This window comes from Ceratotherium simum, chromosome 34 (assembly GCF_057802395.1).
Source record: "Ceratotherium simum simum isolate JZ-2026a chromosome 34, ASM5780239v1, whole genome shotgun sequence".
NCBI lineage: Eukaryota > Metazoa > Chordata > Mammalia > Perissodactyla > Rhinocerotidae > Ceratotherium > Ceratotherium simum.
In genome coordinates this window covers 17,811,389-17,835,888 of record NC_141933.1, presented here as the reverse complement: position 1 = coordinate 17,835,888, position 24,500 = coordinate 17,811,389, and the positions used below count along the sequence as shown (strand labels likewise).

General features: G+C 35.5%; 3 protein-coding genes across 3 annotated transcripts in view; 2 read left to right on the top strand and 1 right to left on the bottom strand.

Annotated features, from left to right (window-relative positions):
- The window catches only part of LOC101407136 (olfactory receptor 5AP2), a 508,331-nt gene that overhangs the window by 176,545 nt on the left and 307,286 nt on the right, over positions 1–24,500 (bottom strand). The gene's annotated exons all lie outside the window — the stretch shown is intronic.
- On the top strand, positions 3,375–4,319 carry LOC101396354 (olfactory receptor 5AS1). Its single transcript, XM_014779835.2, has one exon. The coding sequence runs from the start codon at positions 3,375–3,377 to the stop codon at positions 4,317–4,319; it is 945 nt and encodes a 314-aa protein (XP_014635321.2).
- Positions 13,601–14,506, top strand: LOC101398173 (olfactory receptor 5J3-like). The gene has a single exon (XM_014779837.2). The coding sequence runs from the start codon at positions 13,601–13,603 to the stop codon at positions 14,504–14,506; it is 906 nt and encodes a 301-aa protein (XP_014635323.2).

Genomic DNA, 24,500 nt, shown 5'->3' with positions numbered 1-24,500 from the left:
TCCCATCTTACTTTTACCATTTAAGGCATATTTCCTTATAGGAACTCAGATAATTGAGAAACAAACAAAAATTAGAGTGCCTGGGATTCTTCTCAATAGTGTTGAGCTTATACTTTAGAATTCTCTCATATAACCAAATGCTTTAAAGTATCTTTAAGTATCTGATAGAAATCCTAGAATTTACAGGAGAAATCACTCTTTTTTATTGGCTGTTATGATTAAGGATTTTTTTCTGTTGTTTTTGTTGTTTTTTAAACAAAGATCTCCCAGTAATGGAGACATATGTTATGTTGTAACTGGCTACATTATAGTGCATTATGTTATGGTTCTTCATCTTTCTTATGTAAAATAACTAATTCATGCCACGTCACTGGAAATAAAGTAATTGCTTGTCCAAAGGCCTCCAGGGGTTGGGGATTATCTTGGGGTAATGTCCCACTTGTCATAGACTGGAAGATAAATACTCATCCCTTACAAGACCTATTTGCAAAATCTGGAAAGAAGTGTTATCAGTCTCTTGTACAAAATAAATTGTACAATTCAAAATTCTAGATGGTGCGAAGGTAGGTGACGCATTCCCTAATGCATCAACAAAATGGCTGTTGTGAGTGTTGCAAAGAGAATGGATTTACCTTACTAAAATGTATCTTCACTGATTCTCTGTGGGGTTTTCTCAGTTTGTGAGTGGGCTGGGAGAATGGGTGAGAGATGATGGGGGCATAAATCTGACCTTACCTTACCCATGGCATTTTCCAAAAATTACTGCCTGATTCATTTGTGCCGCTTATAGCCATGAGGGGGAAGCTGACTGTGCCTATTTTGGAATTTTGGGAAATTCAATGGTCTAATTAATCTAGTAAGCTAAATTAACTAAGCTAAACCTCACTAGTAAGCCAAACCTCAGTTTCTATGAGCACATTCACATTTTGTGTTTTTTCCTATAATTATCAACTCAGGAAACATGATTTTGAGATAAGATATTGAATTATTAAATAATCCTAATGGCATTAATAGTAATAATAGATAACAATGGGTATATTTTTATGCATCTATAATAAAACAAGCCCTGTAAACAGTGATATAAGTTATCTAGGTTAATCCTGGTTTCAACCATATAGTATATTATCATGCTAATTAAACCAAGACATTTAGGCATAGAGAAATTCAATGACTTGCAGAACATTAGATGTCACATCTGAGGTTAAACTCAATCATGCCTAACTCTAAATCCTGTGTGTTTAACCGCTACAGCACAGTGCCATTTGAGTGCCAAATTGAGTGTGGATAGCTCTTATTTTTCTCTCCTCTGTATTCTATATTCTTACTTCAAGCAGAGTAGAAAATAAAAATCCATTCATAGGTGCCTTTTAGTAATAGCAGTTTTCTCAGATGAGATTTCCCTGAGAATCAATTGGGCTCAACTTATTTTAGATTACTGTGTTCTCAGTTTAACGTAGTATGAGATGAATCCTTCAAGAAAAGTGAAATTGCTCTGGGGTGCTCAGTGACTCATTCACCAACTGACTACAGACCCACTATAGACAGTTTTGTAGGTTTTGTGGGGACTCAAAGAAGAAAAATCAGACTTTGATCTCATAACTTGTTTAAGATATGCACTCATTAAAATCATTGGTGGACATTTCACTTGCTAGCTGATCTTGTGAATGTGACTTAGTCTCTCCATCTGAAAGGTAAGGGTATGGATTAGATAGTTCCTGACGTTCTTTCAGCACCAACATTCTATATTTAAACAATATATCATAAAATTCATTCAGCAGTAGAAAATATTTCAACATTAGAGGCACTATAGTATTTTGGTTAAGAATTGAGAACTGGAATCTGTCTATATATACTTGAGCAATTTAACTACATCTCTAAGCTTCAGTTTTATCATCTGTAAAGACAGAAATAATAATATCCATCTCATAGGATAATATGAAGATTAAACAAAATGATGCATGTCAAGTGCTTAGAAAATATCTTGGCCCACTCTCCATGATTTTAGCTATTATTGATTGCTTTCATTATCATCGTTATTCTCATTAATGCAGATAACTAGGTACTAGAGCAGAAGATACCAGGGCTGTAGTTCATAGAAAACCCAAATGAAAACTGTTCGAGGAAAAGAAAATTACAGTTTCCCTTTGTTGTCATAATGGTGTTGACTATCCTTCATTTCTCTTTGGTGAGAGTTTGTGTAGTTTTTAATTTTCATGTCTGTTCATTTGTTGTTTCCAGTGAGGAAGTAAAGCACGTTTTGATGAACTTGCCTGATTTTAACAATTTCTATTAATAATCTCTAAACAAATATACAAGTTAACTAAGAAATTATGAAGCTCTTGAATATGCACAGTCTCATTTGCCTTAGATGACAGTCTACATGATAAATAGAATAGGTCTGACTTATGAATGAGGATGTGAAGACATAAAGATGAAATGATTTGTAGTAGTAGAACCAGAATTAAAGCCCAGGTCTCAGACAATGCATTTGCATAGAACACATACAAATAACACACACACAGTGGCTTTTCTTTATAAGAGAGCACATATCATGTATCCGTGATGCCAAAGATAAGATGAATTTTGAGACAACTATCTGGGTATTTCAAGCTATTACATAAGCAATTAAAAAGAAATAAGTTCGATTTATTTGCTTTAACAAATTGTATTAAATAAATACTCATATTAGTATTTATTATGTACCAGTTACATAAATGTTTTACAAATATCTACTCGTTTATTCCTCTATCCATCAAAAAGTGATTAAATAACTTTATCAAGGTCACACAAACAGTTAAGTAATGTGGTAAGATTTGAACTCGGTCATTGCTTACATAACTACTGTGCTTTAACTGTTATGGTAAACTACCTCCCAAGACCACAGATATTCTTCTGTGGAATTATCTGGTTTACCCTCAGGCACTATTTTCCCTAGAATTTTCCTCAACTTTTTATTTTCCTTCACATCGAAGAGTGTGATTTTAGGGTTGGCAAATAAAGCTTTGCCTCTAAAGATTTTATCAATTCTCATTATTCTACCGGGTCTTATCAACTGAGCCATATTCATCCCCTTTCAGCTTGAAAGGAACTAATATCATCTCTTAACGTGCACATCTTTTAAGGAGTTACTGCATCTCAAAACACCACTTCTGAATCACATCCTCTGGTATCAATAAAGATTTTTTAATTACCTCTATTAAAGAAAAAGACAAAAAAGAAAAAAAAATACGTCACAGAAAATGCAATACTGATTTTATTATCCTTCTCTTTACTTCCTTAGAAGAGAGAATAAAGATATTGGTTTATTGATCACTCAAGTCAACTCACATCTTCTGATACCATCTCTTTCGGATGAGAAAAACAAGAAAACCAAGATGCTGGAGAGCAATTATACCATGCCAACTGAGTTCCTACTTGCTGGATTCACAGATTATCTCCCTCTCAGAGCCACACTATTCTTGGTATTTCTCATAGTATATACACTAACTGTGGTGGGAAATATAGGTTTAATAATCCTAGTTAACATCAGTCCAAGCCTTCAAACCCCCATGTACTACTTTCTCAGCAACTTGTCTTTCTTAGACATCAGCTATTCTACAGCAATTGCTCCTAAAATGCTGGTGAATTTCTTAGCATCCAGGAAAAGCATCTCTCCCTATGGCTGTGCACTACAAATGTTTTTCTTTGGTTGTTTTGCTGATGCTGAGTGCCTTATCCTGGCAGCAATGGCATATGACCGCTATGCAGCCGTCTGTAACCCACTGCTCTATCCTACACTTTTGTCTAGGAGAGTCTGTATCTGCTTCATCGTGTTGGCATACTTCAGTGGAAGTCTGACTTCGATGGTACACGTCTGCCTCGCATTCAGGCTGCCATTTTGCGGCTCCAATATCATCAACCATTTTTTCTGTGATATCCCACCTCTCCTGGCTTTATCATGCGCTAATACCCATTTCAATGAGCTTCTGCTCTTTGCCTTGTGTGGCTTCATTCAGACCGGCACTTTCGTGGTCATATTTATCTCTTACTTCTGTATCCTCATCACTGTTTTGAGCATAAAGTCCTCAGCTGGTAGAAGCAAAACTTTCTTCACCTGTGCTTCCCATCTCGTAGCCGTCACCTTGTTCTATGGAACTCTCCTGTTCATGTACTTACGTCCCACCACCAGCTATTCCCTAGACACTGATAAGGTAGTTGCAGTGTTTTATACTGTTGTCTTTCCCATGTTTAACCCAATAATCTACAGCTTCAGAAACAAGGATGTAAAAAATGCCCTCAAAAAGCTATTGGGGGGGCGAGCCCGGCGGCGTAGTGGTTAAGTTCCTGTGCTCTGCTTCAGAGGCCCGTGTTTTGCAGGTTCAGATCCCTGGTGTGGACCCATGCACCACTCATCAAGCCATGCTGTGGTGGCGCCCTCTATACAAGATAGAGAAGATGGGCACAGATGTTAGCTCAGGGCTAATCTTCCTCAGCAAAAAGGGGAAGATTGGCAATGGATGTTAGCTCAGGGCCGATCTTCCTTGCAAAAAATAAATAAACAAACAAATAAATAAAGCTATTAGAAAGAAACTGGACTTTCAAATGAAAAAGAATTTAAATCATTTAAGGATATTCAAGGCATAGCCTGTCCTTCCAATCTCATCATTATCACTACGCCATGAACACCTTATATGTCAAGTATTTTAAATATATCACCATTTTCCAGAAATAAAAATAACTTTTCATCTTCAATACTGTAAAATCCTTTTTTCCTCTCTCACAGAAATGTTCTTTTCAAAATTCTCCTGCTCTGTGAAACATTCCTGAGCTAAAATAAATAATAATAATTGCTCTCCAATTAATGTTCTCAAAATACTTTGTACACTGATATCTTACATTTTTTTTATCATGTTGTATTGAAGGTATATTTTGACTTGTCTGTCAGCCCATCCATATTGGAAGCTCCTTGGCAGCAGGGAATATGTATCTTGGTTTATTTTTCCAATACCCATATAATACCTGGTATATGGCGTATCCTCATTACATGTGTGTTTAATGGATAAACGAATGGAATGGATGGATGAACGAGTAAATGTAGCTTTCCATGTTTGGGAAAGTAAGTCTACATTCTGCACTTACAGACCTTTTACAATCAGGGAAATTTGATATTACTCATGATGGGTGATGGTGGTTTCACCAGCTCTCAGGAAATCAGATAGAAGGCACATAGCAATAGTCTTGTTGATATAAGGACAGAGTGAAGTTATAACACATTGTTTCTCTTTGGGCTAGATTGATTGCTGTAAGAGATCCTCTACTCTTCCATTCACAGTGGGTGCATGTGAAAATCAAACAAGTCTGTAAAGATCATCAAGATTATATACCCTATACATTATTAATTATATTTCACATATGGTATTGACATAATCTTTGAGGCTCTATCTTCAAGAAGAAGTGAACAATTGCTCTGATCATCTTATTCTGTAAATTGACAGTGCAAAGCAATTGAAGTATAAGCACCGCTTTCTCTGTAATCAATTTTTTTTTTTTTTTGGTGAGGAAGATTATCCCAGAGCTAACATCTGTTGCCAATCCTCCTCTTTTTGCTGAGGAAGATTGGCCCTGGGCTAACATCCATACCCATCTTCCTCTACTTTACATGTGAGATGCCTGCCACAGCATGGCTTGATTAGTGGTACGTAGGTCCTTGCCCGGGATCCGAAACTGTGAACCCTGGGCCACCAAAGCGGAGTGCGCAAACTTAACCACTACACCACCAGGCTGGCCCTCTGGAATCAATTTTGATGATTAAATTATCAGACATTTTATGTGGCTGCTTTTCATCCTTCAGTCTCCACTTCCTTTTTGTTTTATCTTGAAAAAGTTGAAGAAATAAATTGCATACATGTGAACATGTAATATTGTGTATTTTGTAGTAATTATGAAAATATAAATTACTGGATTAGTTTATACTGGCTGTAACCCTGTGAATGGAGACAATAAGATATTGCCAATGGAAATAGGCTGTTTTGAGGAGTAAATGAACTAATATACATAAAGCTGCTAGTACATGTATTTGAGAATTAGATAATCGAATATGTATAAATATCCTAGAATATATGTAAAGCTTTGTTACGGTGCAATGGCATATCATTGTTCATTATTTTATCACCATTATATTACTATTAGATTTGAAGACAACAGTTAGTATTTGAATCCCTAGAAGAAACTGGGCAATTTTTAAATATCTGTGAAGCATTCCAAATATTCTGAGATGTTGCTAGAGAGCGAAAAGCAAACTCAGTATTCAATTTAGTCACTACTCATCAAGTTAAAACATTTGCTTTACTGTGAAGACTTTGTCAGAGTACAAGTACAATGCCATTCATTTGTTCTTATTTTTTTAGTAATTTCAGAAGTTTATGGGTTATTTTGAATTGTTCTTTTAATTTTAATGTATTCTCCTGTTAAAAGACATTGACAAGAGTATCATGGAATGAGCTGATGTCTTCTAGTCATCCATCCATTGTGTTAATGGACATTAGGTGGCATGAGGGAGCCCACCCACTTCTTAATAGGGACCTATTAAAGCACAGACTTTTTTTTTGGTGAGGAAGATTGTTCCTGAGCTAACATCTGTGCCAATATTCCTCTATTTTTTTGTATGTGGGATGCTGCCACAGCATAGTTTGAGAGTGGTGTGTAGGTCCGTGCCCAGGATCCAAACCTGCAACCCTGGGTCGCTGAAGTGGAGTGCGTGAACTTAACCACTATGCCACTGGGCCTGCCCAGCTAAGACCTATTTTTAATTTTCCAAAGTAAGTTAGCTTAAGATAAGTAAACTACAATGTATTTATAAACTATAAAATTGTTAAGAGTTTATCTGGCCCAGAGTTTCTAAAAGCAACATTATTGACATTTTGGGCCAATAATTCTTCGTTCATGAGGGGAGGCCTACCCTGTACATTTTAGGGTGTTTAGCAGCATCCCTGGTCTTTATTTACTAGATGACAGTAGCATCTGCCCTATTTATGACAACCAAAATGTACCCAAACATTACCAAATGTCCCCTTGGAGGCAAAATTATCACTGGGTGAGAACCACTAAATTTGTTCAAGATAATTTTTTGTCCATAGGCAAATGAAACCTATAAGACTGAGTTCGAGGCCAGCCTGGTGGCGCAGCAGTTAAGTTCGCGCATTCTGCTCTAGCGACCTGGGGTTTGCCGTCTGGATCCTGGGCACGGACCTACTCACCACTCATGAAGCCATGCTGAGGTGGCATCCCACATAGAAGAACTAGAAGGACCTACAACTAGGATATACAACTATGTACTGGGGCTTTGGGGAGAAAAAAGAATAAGAGGAGGATTGGCAACAGATGTTAGCTCAGGGCCAATCTTCCTCAAAAAATAATAAAAGGCACTTTAAAAACAAAAAAGACTGAGGTTGCTGCCTGAACATGTCAGAATAAAATTTGGTAAGAACATCTCAGATATGATTTTATTTATTTTGTTCTAAGTTACCTTATTTCCCTAATTTTGATTCATTTCTAAGATTTACTTTGATAATATAAGCAAACGTAGAAAATTCTCTTCATTTTCAACAAAATGCCCAGCTCTACCTCAATTTCTGAATTACTTATTTGAAGTAGGTTTCACAAATATGATCAATCTGATGATCTACTCTCCCAGATTCTCTTAAATGTAGTGTTTAATGAGTTTAAGTTCATAATTTCTATGTTTAATCTAACCTTCTTGGGGTCAAAAATACTTGCTTGTTTATTATGAAGCAATTAAATCAGCTCAAGAAAGTCAGAGATTCCATCTCAGAAGACTGAAGTTGCATATCAGCCAAGAGATTTTTGACTAGCATATAGGATTGTCTTCTTGTCATTGACAGTGATCCCTTGTTAGAGTTATTGTAACAGTGACTTCATAAATTATTAAGGAGTTGGTTTACAACATGTGCCGTTGATTTCACTACATTTAACTATACTGGTTTTTTTGCTGCTTTTAATCTGCAACCCTGCTCCATTATGTAGCTGACTCCATTCCTCCACTGACTGTTTCATTGGATTTTGAAATTCTTTTTTCTCTTCTTTTATGGTAATATCTTCTATTTTGTGTCTAAAGACACTCTAATATTTTCCTATTGGGGTCCTCACAACTGTATATAATTTTGTAATAATTCCTTGATTCTTGTACAATATTTGGATTGACATGAGACTTCATTATTTTATTTATCTGTACATATTATCACATACTCTGCTTTTATGCTAAAATACCTAAGACATGCAAATGAATTAATAGAATTTAACAAAACCATCTGCCACCCTCTCCCAAACACACAAATAATGGGTATATTATTTGTATGATTGAAAAGAGCTAAATATAAAATTATGGAAAAAGCTAACAAACCTATGTGAAATATATGCAAAATCCCCACACGATATTGTGCGTTTACTCCTGCTTTAGTAAAATGAAAGCTAGAAAAGAATTACAACACAAAATCCACAGCTCTAGGATGCCTATTGAATTATTAGAAAGAAGAAAAGCATAATTTAGATGTAAATAAGCCACGCAAGAACATACAATTCCATTAATTCTGTGTGCAAAATCTCTCATAAAAATTTAACGTGAATGATTGTTCAAGATTTTGGACTGTGATGTCCTGCATTAATTCATATCAATTTCATAATGAGCCAATGAGGTTGACAGAGCATGTGTGAATGTTCCCATTTTGTAAGAAAGAAGACAATTTCAGCTGTTTCATCATCAGAACATTTGAACTCTTGTCTGAGTGGCATTGATGTGATTGGAACACATTTCTTTAGTTTCTGCAATTGCATTGATTCTCTGTATTGTGCCTTTATGCCAAGTTGTTTGTGTTTTAGAGGACATACCCGTTTTTAAAATTGTTTTATTTATTAAAAAGAAGTACATTTTATCAACGTGAAAGTAGAGGCATCTACTGAACAATGATGGAGAAGACCCACAGCTCTGTGATTAGTTTCAGCCACAAGAGACCAGAAAGGGTCCTAATGATCCGACTTGTGAACATCTGAGATTCAGATCTGCACCATGAGCTGCAGTGTGTGTCCCCAAAAGAGGAACCAAACATAAAAATCTCTCCTCTCAAAGATGAGTCCTCTAAGAACTGTGAGAACCTGGTCTTCTTCACAAGACAGTCTGCTCACTCTGGACTTTTTGAAGTTGTGAGTATGTTTAGAATGTGGTAATGAGGTCTGTTTTAAACTTTGGTATTTCCCCTCTACCCACACTAAAAGAATCTGTTATGAGCCATATGATTTCAGTATTGTTCTCAAACAGCCAGAACACAGTTTCCTAACCTGTGGTTCATTTATCTTCAAAGGTCTTCTTCATATTTTATGGAAAAAGAGCAATATTTACAAAATACCTACCTTCAATATTTTCCTGTGTATGTGTGTATGTGTGTGTGTGAGTGTGTGCACATGCTGATGGTATTTAATATTTGGGTTATAAAGTAACTGAAGGCTACTTGCGCATTTATGGAAAATTCTTTAAAATGGAATATCTGAGAATTGTAATGTATTTTAGCTATATCACAAGGAATGTCATTTTTTCCTAATCTTATATAATAATAGTTTATGGAAATATTTTAGACATTATTTTATTTAAGATTCCAATAATAATATCTTAAGAATTATTTTCTATTTTCCTTGAGTTTGTCATTACATCCTGTCTGTAACAAAACTGGGACGCACACACAGATCTTTGATTCCCAGAGCTCAGGACTGCTTTTGCTATAAGTTGCTATTTCTTCCCACTGTAACTCTAGTGTGCCTGAATAAAATAATCTTCAAATAAATGCATATTGTTTTTAAGATTTTATTTATTTATTTGTTTTTTCCCCCCAAAGCCCCGGTAGATAGTTGTATGTCATAGCTGCACATCCTTCTAGTTGTTCTGTGTGGGACACGGCCTCAGCATGGCTGGAGAAGCGGTGCGTGGGTGCACTCCCGGGATCTGAACCTGGGCCACCGGCAGCGGAGCACGCGCACCCAACCACCAAGCCACGGGGTCGGCCCTGCATATTGTTTTTAAATTGGACTATCTAAGCTATAGTTTTGGGTCTTTCAGTATGTTGAGGTTGTTGTTGCTGATAATGGGTTTTTAAAATTTTTAGTTGTTGTTAAGTCTTTTTTGTATTTGATTTTTTGCTTCTTTTGTCTTATAAACAGTTTTTAGTCAAAATCTTCAGTATAGATCATTATAATTATACATATATGTATAAACTTATGAAATAGAATTATGAACTTATATATATAACATATTTCACATAACACAATCAGTTATATATTTATTTGCATATAATATTCTATAAGAACACAAACAATAAATGAAACATAATATTTACAGATAATCATTTATAACACATTAATTTATAAATATTATGTCAACTTAATTATATTTTGTGGGCAAATCTCCATGAGAGCATACAGTGAGATATTTCGGTTTTGGTTAACAACCATGGACCTGCAGTAGGGAGAGCCCTTATTTTGAAAATCATTAACTCCTTTGATACACAGTTGGCTGGGTTCCCCTTTTTTACTATAATGAAAATGCTTTTAACTTTGTGATTTCTCTCACCAATATCGTTATTGCCGACTGTGTCCCGATCACTGATGATTATATATTTTCTAATGTCCCTTTGAGTCATAAATCAAAAAGAAATTACTATGTAAGGATTTCATATTTTTTTAACAAACAAATACCTTTATTTTCTCCTGACATTTCAAGATATTGATCTGAAAGTTGGAAAAATTGCATTTGAGCATACCATTAGGTTATAAAAATGTTATTTCCAGTATTTACTTTCCTAAGAGAACACTAACACTATCAGTACTTTAAGCAGCCTCATATTTTATCAGGAAGACAACATTGAGTTGCAGCAAAAGCCCCACATTTAGTGACAGAGTGAAGCTGTGTTCTAGTTACGATTCTCACAGCAAGAGAGCCAATCATACCTTGCCCCTCAGTAACACTTTTCTCTATTTACAGTTTTCTTTATGAGTTCAATAGATAGAGCTGTTGCTGCAAATCTTACTGTTATTTTATTGCAGTCACAGTTGGTTTCCTCCTTTCCTCCCTCTCCTCCTCCACATGGTTTCTGTTTTTCTGTGTCCCTGTGCTGAGATATGTCCCCATGTGTCATGTCATTGTTATATTTACTATATGAAACATTATACTAGTCAAACTGTGAGGCAGTCCATTTTTCCCTCTCTTTTTCTAAATGATAAATGGGAACATTATACAAACTCTGGTGTATTGGTTCCTCTATATGGTTTGTTGTAGATAAGTACCATATACAGCAAATCAAGGGCAGGCTATATTGGAGCCCAAGTCATCCTGGTTCTAATAGACTCCAGTGATGTGATGTTCCCATTACACTAAACAGCTTTGCAGAAGAAAAAGTTTGCCATTAGAAAATACATAAAAATATCCCTTCAACTCCAAGAATTATTTTTCAGTTGAGCTTATTTCCAGGTTATAAAACGTTGATTCTATATTTTACAAGCAGTTTCCTTGACAGAAAAAAAAAATCTTTGCTGCTTCCAAAAAATTATTCCCTCTTTTCCTTGCATACAGTTGGACTTGGATTCACTGTGTTTCCCAAGGCCTTTGATCTAAAATATAGACAGGATCTAGTATATAACCTCAGTTTGTGAGGGATAAGACTATATTCATAGAATGAAGATTTTGGTTTTGATTTAGCAATATTCTGCAGATTGCATCCCAAGCTTACTCAAATCCTGACCTCAGTGGACATCGAGTTTCATGAGAGCACAACTCATATATCCTTCCAGAGATCTCTAATGCCAACATAACGCCTTGCGTGAAAGAGATATTTGTAGTTTTAAGCCGTGAATTTTGTGGTATATTGTTATAGTAGCAATAGGGAATTTATACACTGTAATAGAGTACCTACCATCTCCTTCTATTCACCTTCCCCTTCTTCACTTTTCTTCATAGTACTTACCATCATTGTATATAGTATGTCAATATATGTAGGATAGCAATACTTGCTTATTTATTTCCCTAAGAGAATGTGAGCTCCTTGAAAGCATGACATTTGTCTTGGTCACTGCTTCATCTCTAGCAAATGTAACATTTCTTGGCTCAGAGTAGTAAGTAATACATATTTATTAAACATATTTAAGCATACATGAATGAGTTTATTAATATTTAACCATAAATATTGTTGAATTAGTATTATATCCTGTCAAAACCAAGTGAAGGTAAATGGCAGCCTAGATTTTTGAAAGTAGGACATATCTGACAGATATAGTTTTGGTACCTCACACTCCCACCTTGTCTCTGCATTGGGTTTTTGGGTTTGTTGTTTTATTTTATTTTTTGTGAGGAAGATTAGCCCTGAGCTAACATCTGTTGCCAACCCTCTTCTTTTTGCTGAGGAAGATGGCCCTGGGCTAACATCCGTGCCCATCTTCTACTTTATATGGGATGCCACCACAGCATGGCTTCACAAGCAGTGCATTGTTCCGCACCTGGGATCCAAACCCGTGAACCGCCGAAGCAGAACAAGACATCTTAACAGCTTTGCCATTGGACTGGCCCTCTGGGTTTGTTGATAAAATACACAGATGCAAAGGTGAAGTTATACAAAGATGCAAAAGAGAAGGGGTTTTCAAGTTAAATTGCATTGCTATTTATTTTTTTGTGTGTGTGAGGAAGATCAGCCCTGAGCTAACATCTATGCCAATCCTCCTCTTTTTGCTGAGGAAGATTGGCCCTGGGCTAACGTCTGTGCCCATCTTCCTCCACCTTATACAGGAGGCCCCCACAGCATGGCCTGACAAGCGATGCGTCAGTGCACGGCCGGGATGCGAACCAGGGCCACCAGCAGCGGAGTTCGCGCACTTAACTGCTCCGCCACGGGCTGGCCCCTGCATTGCTCTTTTTTGATTGGCCTTAATGCTAAATAGTAAATGAAAAGATTGCTCTACTTCTTTCTCTCAGCTCAACTCTTCTGGAGGCACAGTCACTGCTCTTCCCAGTGGGGAGTCTGAGCAGAAGGTGAGGAAAAAAAATGTCCTGATATTTGAGACTTGAAAAGAAAGAGGGTTGTGTATTATGAAAGGCAGCATCATGAGTTAACTGGGCATGAAAAAATAAAAACAGGTTGGCCAGAGGATAAGGAGATAACTTCTATCATAGGGTGCCACAGTTTGTAGCCCATGTAAGCAGAGCTCTTGTATACGTCGTGGAATGAACCAAAGGTTTGGTAAAAGGCATATCTAGGTGTGACTGTCAGTTCTACTAATTAACACTTTCTTGATCTAAGAGAGTTTCCTTATCCCAGTGTTTATGATGTGGAAACTGAAAAGCAGGGAACAAAATAATCTCTAGTACCAAAAACTTGAGTCACTATGGATGGATTGTGTAGTACACAAGTGGTCCACTACTGAAGTTAATTTTTTTTCTTCATCTAACTACAGGATAAACTTAAATGCTCCATGCTATTATGGATACCAGATCATGGAAGAAATCATAATTTTTTTCATTTGAATGATATCATCTTGTTCTGCAACTATAGAGCAATATAAATCTGAATGCATGGCAGGTTGGAATCATACAGGTGTGAAGGAATTCCTTCTAGTAGGTTTAACTGAAAATCCTAAATTGCAGATCCTTCTCTTTTTACTTTTCATCATTATTTATTTCATCACTCTGATAGGTAATTGGGGGATGATCATATTGATCTGGTTAAATGCTCAACTTCATACTCCAATGTACTTCTTCCTTAGCAACCTCTCCTTTTGTGATATCTGCTACTCTACTGTCTTTGCGCCTAAGATGCTGGTCAATTTCCTATCAAAACACAAGTCCAGCACATTTTCTGGCTGTGTTCTACAGAGTTTCTTTTTTCTAGGGTATGTGACCACAGAAGGCATCCTCCTGTCTATGATGGCTTATGATCGTTATGTAGCAATAGTGAATCCCTTGTTGTATACAGTTGTTATGACCCAAATGGTTTGTATTTGGATGGTCTTTGCATCTTACTCGGGTGGTCTCATTAACTCACTGACACACACAGTAGGTTTGCTCAAACTAGACTTCTATGGTCCTAACATTGTGAATCATTATTTCTGTGACATCCCCCGTCTTCTGAGGCTCTCTTGCTCTGATACCTGTAACAATGAAATGCTGCTTTTGACATTCTCTGGGGTCATTGCAATGTTGACTTTCATTATCATCATGAACTCTTATATCCACATCATCATTGCCATCCAGAGAATCTGCTCAGCTGAGAGGAGGCGCAAAGCCTTCTCCACTTGTGCCTCCCACCTGACTGCTGTGACCTTGTTCTATGGGTCTGTGACCTTTAGTTACATCCAGCCAAGCTCTCACTATTCCCTGGAACAGGAGAAGGCCTCTGCTGTGTTTCAGACATTGGTGATCCCCATGCTAAACCCACTGATTTATAGCCTAAGGACTAAGGATGTGAAAGATGCAGCATAAAGGTCAATATGGTGGAAGAGAACCCCCCGCCTGACTCAATCTCGTCTATGGATTTGCTAACCTAACATTACCCTGCAAATAGATAGACTTTCTTTAAAATTGTATCACAGATAACATCACAAACAAAACTATAATCAAGATACTTTCATGCAATTTTAGACGAGTGTTGAGTTTGACCTGAAGGCTGAAAACTAATCCTTTTCACCATTCATTGTTTTATGACTTAGTAGTTTCACATTCTCAAGAGCTGAAAAATAATTTTTTGTCTAACAAATTATCGTGATAAACTCTGAAAGAGCTCACCTTGGATTTAAAGGAATCTGACATCAACTTAAATCAAAAGAATACTCCAACTATAGAAATTTATCAAATGCATTGTTATTTCGGAGAAAAATTGAAATGTTCCCTTGCAATGATTTTCTTAGCTCATACCTTTATTTTTTGTTATAGAAATGCTGTCATTCAAGTAAAAATATATATCTTAAATTTTGTATTCAAATTGCATATCTTGATAGTATCTTATAAAATGGCTATAGAAAAAATAATTCTAGGTAGTTGTAGTTTATTAACTGAATATACTTCTACTGAGTACCTTTATTGTGTTATCCTTTTATTGTTTTTATCTGTGTTATCCAAACCTAGAGAGATTTACAAAAGAGTTAGAGGAACAGGCTATGGAGGAAGATGGTAAATGGGAAAGACTATTTAAAGAAGAGAATGTATGAATTTGGCTCTAGCATGGAATTTTTCAGCAAAAACAGTAGAAAATAAGTCTGGCAAGTTATGTAGGGCCATATGTATGAAGGCCCTCTAGTGCCAGTATAACATGTTTTAAGACTCTCTCCATGGCTAATAAGTTAAACCCTAAATACAATACAAATAGTATGCTTTAAGAAAATTACCATGATGCCACTGTTATCAACATATTGAAAAGCAAAAGAACAAGTTGGGAAAAATTATCCTGAACCTGTAGAGGGAAAGAAAATACTCAGAGGCAAGTGAGAAGTGTTGTAAGTGAGTAATATAGGGAAGATGACATATTTAAGAGAGAGTTCACAAAAATCATCGATAGGACTTGAGAAATGATTAGCTGTTTTTCCTTTGAGAAAAAGGGGTTTACATGACTGGATAGTTTTCAATCCATGTCACTTGTAAGATAAATTGGCTAAGAGAAATAAAATGAAATGTAAGAATTTGTACGGCGTTAGAATTTCTGAAGGAAGAGCTTTCCAGGAAGAGAGCATAGCCAAGAACAAAGCTACAGTGGTGGGAGCTTTCCTGGAGAGTTCAAGAGACAACAGAAAGATCAGAACTGGAGCAAAGAGAGGAAGAAGAGGTATATCAGGAGGCATTGCCAGAGAGGAACAGGGATCCAGATCGTGTAGGATGTATGTAGGGGCTGTGAATCTGAGTGAAGAGAAAGGCACAGGGGGAGTCAGATGGAAGAGTGGCAATTTACTAATTAACAAGCTCCCTCTGGCTGCTGTATTGATAATGAATAGAACATAGAATGGCAAAAGAAGAAGACAAAAGCCCAGGCAGGAGGGTGCACAGCAATGCAGCTAAAAGTTGACTCCATGCCAGACCAGAGCTGTCATAGTGAAACGGGAGAAAAGCAAATACAAGATATATTTTGATGTTAGATCTGGCAGGATTGTAAGGGAAAGAGAGGAGTCAAAAATGACTCCAAGATTTTTTCAACAGAGAGGCTAACAAAAGATAATAACACATCCAAAAATCCAAAATATATATACACATTTTTCAAGCAAGTATATGATACTTACAAAGTTGACCCTATGATAGGACCAAAAAGAATGTCTGAATACACATCAAAGGATGGTGTGCACTAATTCTATAACAGTGGACAAGATACTTAAATTTGCTAAACTCAATTTTTTCACTTGTAAAGAGGGAATAATTATACCACTTCAAAGTTTTAGATAGATCGGTAGATGGATTAGATAGATGGTGATAGGTAGATAGATAGACAAAGATAGCTACCGATTAGATATAGAGTTTAATGTGATTTTAGTATCTTGCTTGAAAAGCGGTGCGTCGGTGTGTGCCTGGGATCTGAACCAGCGAACCCTGGGCCACCGCAGCAGAGCGTGCTCACTTAACCGCTTGCGCCACCTGGCCGGCCCCAATAATATATCATTATTATATATAAATATATGTATAAATGTGTGTGTATATATGTATGTATAGTAAGATAGAGATTGAGAGAGACTGAAAGAGTGATAAAGCAAATGTAGCGATTAAATTGGTGTTTATAGGTAAGCGATACAGAAGCGATTGTTTAACTATTCTTGCAAGTTTGTATTATTCTTGGATTAGCAGACATGTGGTTCTGTCCAAAATGTCCATAAGACATTTTTCCATGCCAAAATGTCCTTGATATTTGGTTCTGTCCAAAACCATTTGGCATGGACCAAATGTCCTATAGATCAAATGTTTTATGGTCCAAATGTCTTATGGCTGTTTTGGACAGGACTAAATGTCCCTCAAGGTATTCTTGAATACTCTTTTGTAAGTGTGAAATATTTCAAAATAAAAACTTGGGAAAATGTAGGGAAAAGTACTTATAAAATGACAGGAACACTTTGACTTCTGGATGGATGGAATAGCTTATGATCAAAACAGCATTTATGCAAAAATAACAAGAAAAGCAAGATAAGATACAGAGGTTATCTCTTGAAAAAAAAAGGTGAGTAGCTACCAAGAAAAAGAGAACTAGCGTGGCTTAGAGCTCAGAAAGGTGTACACTCGGAGAGGTGAGCTGACTTTTGTCTCACTGATTCAGGGCACACTTGAAAATGCAGGCTTGTCATGCAGGGTGGGTTCTGCAAGTGTTCAGAGGACCTGGTAGAGTTTTGGCAGGTAGTTTGTATGTTTCACCACACATGGTTGTAGGGCATTAGCCAAATCCTGGGACTGAAGAGGCCTGGAGACTAAATAAGTAAATAACACATAGAGACAGACAGACAATAGATGATAGAAGATAGATAGATAGATACATACATACATACATACATACATACATAATAGATAGATAGAAAGATAGATTTAAGGGGATAACTTCTGAAAAGCAGAGGGGAACTTCTGGTTGTATCCCATACAATACAAATATTAAATGTCCCAAAAAGAGGGGCTACTGATTCTGAACATGTGCCTGTGACTGCTCCAGGGAAGAGAAAACAGTGGAGCTTTAAGCAGTTATGTGGCTCACAGGATGAATTGGATTATATAGCAGCTTAAACACACAGCTGTTTTTCCCCACAGGAAATTGGATGGGATGGTGGTGGAGAGTGTAATAAGCTCTTTCTGGGCTGCAGAGGCAGATGGAAATCTGAACTCTTGCTGTACTTAGAGGACACAGGGACCTGCTACAGGGAAGAGTCAGCAACAAACGTAACGTAGGTCTCCTCCTCAAAACACGTGCCAGATTGTGATCTTGCTGTAAGCCAGGCACAGAGGGCTAGAACTGACTTTCCAAAGCACAAGGAGATTCAGACTGAGCTGGAAAAACAGAGAAAATCTTTCCCATCTCTAGCTGCTTGATTGATAACATCCCCCCAGAGGTAGAGGCCTGCATCAAACACAAGGCCAGCAGCCCCCTCAAGATATTTGCTGCGATTTGAAGATGTAAGGGCAGGAGGCTAAGCTCACACCTCCAAAGAGTTACAATCAAATATGTGGCAGTGTTGAAGGGCTGGAGAGAGACAGAAAAGCCCATCTCTAAATCAAAACCTAGGAAAACCCACACTGCTGAACTAGGGGCAAGCCAGAAGAAAAATGAAGCCTAACTCCACACCAGTCCAGTACCAGCCCAGTTAATAATTGAATTGACATAATCAGCCCCTCATCCTTTATGCCCACAGCAGAGAGGGAAACCCTCATCTGTGGAAAGTCAGTCATCTTTAGTTTCTATGATCCTTTTATTCACATGCAAAGAGCCTGGGAGTATAAAAAAGGGTAAAAAAGCATCAAGTACAAGCAGGACCACAGAAGATCCACCTCTTGGATTTAGAAAAGGACTTAAAAAAATACTATGATTAATATATTAAAGAAAATAGAGAAAAGGTTAGAAACATTAAGATGAAATATTTCAAGAGAGAATTAAATAAATTAAAACAAAAACATTCAATTCTCTGCTTCTATGAGTTTTTTTTTTTATTTTAGATACCTCATGTTAGTGGAATCATGTATTATTTGTACTCTTGTGACTGACTTATTTCACTTAACATAATGTCCTCAAGGTTAACCTATGTCATCATAAACAGCAAGATTTTCTTGTTTTTTTATTTTATTTTATTTTTTTGTGAGGAAGATCAGCCCTGAGCTAACATCCATGCCAATCCTCCTCTTTTTGCTGAGGAAGACTGGCCCTGGGCTAACATCTGTGCCCATCTTCCTCTACTTTATATGGGACGCTGCCACAGCATGGCTTGACAATCGGTGCATCCGTGCACTCCCGGCATCCGAACCCTGGCCGCCAGCAGCAGAGCTCACACCCTTAACGGCTACAGCAGGGGGCCAGCCATCCTTCTTTTCTTAAAGCTGAATAATACTCCATTGTATGAATATATCACATTTTCTTTAACCATTCATCTGATATGGACATTTGGGTTCTTTCCACGTCTTGGATTTTGTGAATAATTCTGCAATGGACATGGGAGTACAGGTATCTCTCTGGGGGGAAGGAGAAATGGGGAGCTGTTGTTTAATGGGTATAAAATTTCAGTTTGCACTATGAATAAATTCTAGAAATCTGCTGTACAATATACTGCCCATAGTTAACAAAATTGTATTGTGCACTTAAAAATTTAAGAGGGTAGATCTCACATTAAGTATTTCTACAACAAAAAGAAAAATAAATAAACAAATAAAACACAGAGGGGAGAAACTTTCAGAGGTGATGGATATGTCTATTACCTTAATTGTGGTGATGGTTTCACAGGTGTACGCATATGTCCAAATTCATCAAATTGTATACATTAAATATGTGCAGTTTTTTGTACATCAATTGTATCCCAATAAAGCTATGTAAGAAAAAAACAAAAAACAAAAGGCATTCTAAAGCTAAAAAAATCCCACAAAAGCTGAAAATAGGAACTCACAGGAAGGATTTAAGACCATATGAGACAAAGGCGAAGTCAGGATTGATAAACTCAAACATATATCAATACAAATTACCTAAACTGAAGCACAGGGAGAGAAAGAAAATTAGAAAGATAGAGCAGAGCATAGGAGACATGTGTGACCCAATCAAATGGTGTGAAATACATGAAGTTCATGTGCCGGAAAAAGAGGAGAGAATGGATAGAATAAATATTTTAAGATGAAGTGATTAAAATTTCTCCAAAACTGATGAATCTTCAACAAACATATTCAAGAAGGGCAGAAGATCCCAAAAGTTAAACAGAGACACTCATACAGGCACATCATGGTCAAAGGAACAACAGTAAGAATTAGTAAACTATTCAAAGAAATTATAAAATGTATGGGAAATGGATTGAGATTTTTAAAGTATGAAAGAAAAATAAAGTAAATGCCTAATAGTCTATCCTCAGAGGAAAAAAAAAACCTTCAAAAATATACAAGAAAAATAAAGATGTTATCAACAAAAAAAAGCTGAGAGAATCTTTCAGACTATATAATAACAAATACCAAAAGAAGTTTTAGGCAGTAGGCAATTATCCCAATCAAAATACAGAACTTAATAAAGAAAAACATTCACAAATGTAAATACGTGAAAAATATTAAAAATATTGACTGATTAAAGCCACACCAAAAATGATTTTCTAAGGGGATTATAACACATGGAGAAGTAAAATATAGGACAAAAATAACATAAATGATAGAAAGGAATAAGTGAATTAAACTGTTTAAAGTTTCTCCCAGTGTTAAATGTGGTAAAGTATTTATTTTAAAAAGATTCTAATAAGGAAAATATATATTGTAATTCCTCCTGTAACCAATAAAAGAATTAAAATATGTAGATAAAAGACTAATAAATGAGGAAATTTTTATAATGAAATGTTGATTAATTTAATAGTACCCAAGGAAGAAATAAAGTTCAGAGAGAAAATATAATCTAATGGTGAGATGCTCCCTGTAGAATCAGCTATGAAAATTATTGCATACAATAGCAGAGATTGACAAACTAAATCAGAGTCTATCAACCTCAGCATTAGTGCCATTTGGGGCTGGATGATTTTTTGTTATAGAGGCTGTCCTGTTCATTGTGGGTTAACACTATTTGCCACTAATATACCTGTTTCCAAGTTAGGACAACAAAAATATCTCTAGATAGTGTCAAATGTCCCCTGGGGGTCACAATTGCCTAGGTTAGGAGCTACTGGTGTAGATTAAGAAAACAAACAACAAAAACAAGAACCAAATATATGCTGTTTACAAGAGATACAAAGGCACAGACAGATTGAAAGTAAAAAGATGCAAAAGTTTCACCATGTAAACACATACTTAAATGAAGCTGCTGTCACTGTATTAATATCAGAAAGGTCAAACATTAAGGGAAAAAGTACTATTGTTCATAAAAAGGTATGTTTCTTAATGGTAAAATAAAAACTTAGATAAGAAGGAAAAATAATCCTAAATTTCTATCTACCTAATAGAATAGCTTCAAAATACTTATAGGAAAGCTGATGGAAGAGAAATAATAAAATCCATAAATATAGCTGGAGGTTTTAAAATAGCTCTCTGAGTAATTTATGGAACAAGTCAATAAAAATAAAATCACAACATGATTAATCTAATTGACCTGACAGAAATGCATAGAAAACTATGCAACTACAGAATATTCATTCTCTAAAATACACAAAGAACATCTAAAAACTGATTATATGTTGCATCATAAAATGAGTTTCAATAATTGCCATCTTATAGAGTTTATTCTCTGATCACAGTGGAATTTAACATTATATGGATGATGAAAATCCAACTAATAAATCTTTATATGTTTGGAAATGAATCAATATACTCATAAATTATCTATGTTTTAGAAAATCAAAATGTAACGTTTAAAATATTTTTGAAATAAATCAAATTGGAATAAATAATTAGAAGAAAAAAATGAACAAAAGTAGAACATAAAAAATAAAATAGAAATTACATAAAGAGATAAAATCAACAAATCCAGGATATACACACAATGGAATACTACTCAGCCAAAAATAAAAGATGAAATCTTGCCATTTGCCACAACATGGATGGACCTTGAGAGTATTATGCCAAGCAAAATAAGTCAGATGGAGAAAGATAAACACTGTATGATTTCACTCACATGTGGAAGATTAACAACAAGACACATAGATACAGACAACAGTTAGCGGTTACCGGAGTGGGGGGAAAGAGGGAGGGTGGAAGGGGTGAAGGTCTTTTGGTGGTGAACACGATGCAGTCAATACAGAAGTCAAAATGTAATGACGCACACCTGAAATTTATATAATGTTATAGACCAATGTTACCTCAAAAAAAAAAAAAAGAGAGAAATGAAACTGTAATGAAATTGATCAGGAAAAATGAGGGTAAACCCAAATTACTAATACCATGAATGAAAAGGAAAATATCATTATAGATCCTATAAGTATTAAAAAGGTCATAAGATGAGATCTCAGATGAAATGAAAAATTACTTGAAAAACAAGACTTACCAAAATAGGTACAATTAGAACATTTAAATAATTCTAAATATGTTTAAGAGATTAAATTTATAATAATAAAACATACCCTGAAAGAAACCTTCAGGTTCAGATGTATCTCTGGTGATGTATTCCTGATATATAGGCAATAAGGAATAACATTCTAAGAATCTTTCAGACAGTAAAAAAAGAAAGAAGAAGAATAACACCTAATTTTATGGGACCATTAAAACACTGATATCAAAACCTAACAAGAATATCACAAGGAGAGATAATTACAGGCTAGTATATCTTATGCCAGAGAAGCCAAATTTCTAGAGAAAATATTTGTAAATATAACTAGGGACTTATTCTAGTAAAAGAAGGTAGTTTAATCTTCTAAAGGCAATTGACCTAACACGAAGAAAAAACTTATAGTTATCATGAGAGATGCTTGAAAAATATTTATTAATTTTAATATCTGACAACGATAAAAACTCAGCAAAATATTTATAGAATTTAAATATCTACAGCCAACATTATAGTTACTGCTAATGATAAGATATCCAGCCTTACCACACCCATGATTGACAAGTGATATTATAATTTATTTGTTTAGTTAATGACCTGGAAGAGGTCATTTGAATGGGAACAAAATTTGATCACTGATACTACCAAATTTCAAGACTCAATATTAAGCTACAGCAAATAAGAAAATGTGATATTAGCTCAAGGATAGACATATCAACAAATGCAAAAGAATGAGAAGTCTAGCAGTAGACAAACACATATAGAATAGCTTGTTTTACAACAGAGTGACTGATATGCAGAAAAGAAAGATGCTTTTTTTTAACAAATGGTGCCAGAGCAATTAGATATCTTCATGAAGAAAAAATGAACCTAACTTTAACTCATGTCCTAGGACTCCCACCTAGATGTGAGTGTGTATGAGCATAAAAATACATGGGCAAAAATGTTCTTAGCAGTTTTATTATTAATATTTCTATTTATAAACTAGAAACAAAAAACTATCTATTGTAAAAGAATAAATAAATAAATTTTGATATATTGTAAAATGGAAGCTAAATAGCACTTTTTAAAAAGAGCTACTGATATACAATAATGTAGATGAATCTCATTAATGTTATACCCAATAAAAAAAGGCAGACACAAGAAGTCCATATGGAAGATTCCATTTGTATATATACATTTATCTTTTTTTTGCTGGGAAAGATTCACCATGAGCTAACATCTATTGCCAATCTTCATCTCTTTTTTTTTCCCTTTTACTCCCCAAAGACCCAGTACATAGTATATATTCTAGTCGTAGGTCCTTCTAGTTCCTCTATGTGAGCTGCCACCACAGCGCAGCTACTGACAGAGAAGTGGTGTGGTTCCACTCCTGGGAACCGAACCTGGGCCACCAAAGCAGAGTGCACTGAACTTTAACCACTAGGCCATCAGGGCTTGCTCTGTATAAGTTTCAACAACAGATAAAACTAAGTTATGTTATTATGGCCATGAGGGAGCATTTTGTAGTGCTAGAAATATCTGTGCGGTAATTTGTGTCGTGGCTATACTCATGTATGTAAATATAAAATTTAACTAATCTGTACACAATATAAGGACGCTTTACTGTGTGTATGTGTGTGTGTGTATTTCTTAAATGAGTTCTCACAGGAAAAGATAAAAATATGGAATTTAAATCAAGAAAGTATGGAAAGCAAAGGGAGCGGTAAATTTGAAATCTGTGGGTAATTATTAATAGTGATTGAATTTTGACTGTATGACAATAATAGTATTTTATTGGGAGGTTTAAAATAAATGGAATATAAATGTGTGGCAACAATAATGCAAAATATAGAGTGGATCAATGGAGCTGGACCTTCTAAGCTTCTAGCATTATGAGGAAAGTGGAAAAAATGAACATAGTGTATTATGTTTAATATTTCAAAAATGCATAATTTAAAAAAGGAAGGCAATCACTTATATATAGCAAATGTGAAAGTTAGAACAATAAAAAAATATAAATTGAGACTGTATTAAAAATTTAATAGGCAAAACATTTTTTAAAATGGGACACAAAAGTGCTGAATATTAAGGAGAAAAATAACACATTGAACTATATTGATATTTAAAAATTCATCTATAGAGTACAAAGGCAAGCCACAGAGTAAGTGAAAATATTTTTTGTATGCATATATGAAACCATAACCAAAATGTATAAAACAATATTGCAGACCAATAAAATGAAGACAAACAAAACAAAAACAGGAAAATGGGCAAAACACTTGAATAGGCACATCACATAATAAATATCAAAATGCTCCCCAACAGCAATAAAAATAAAAA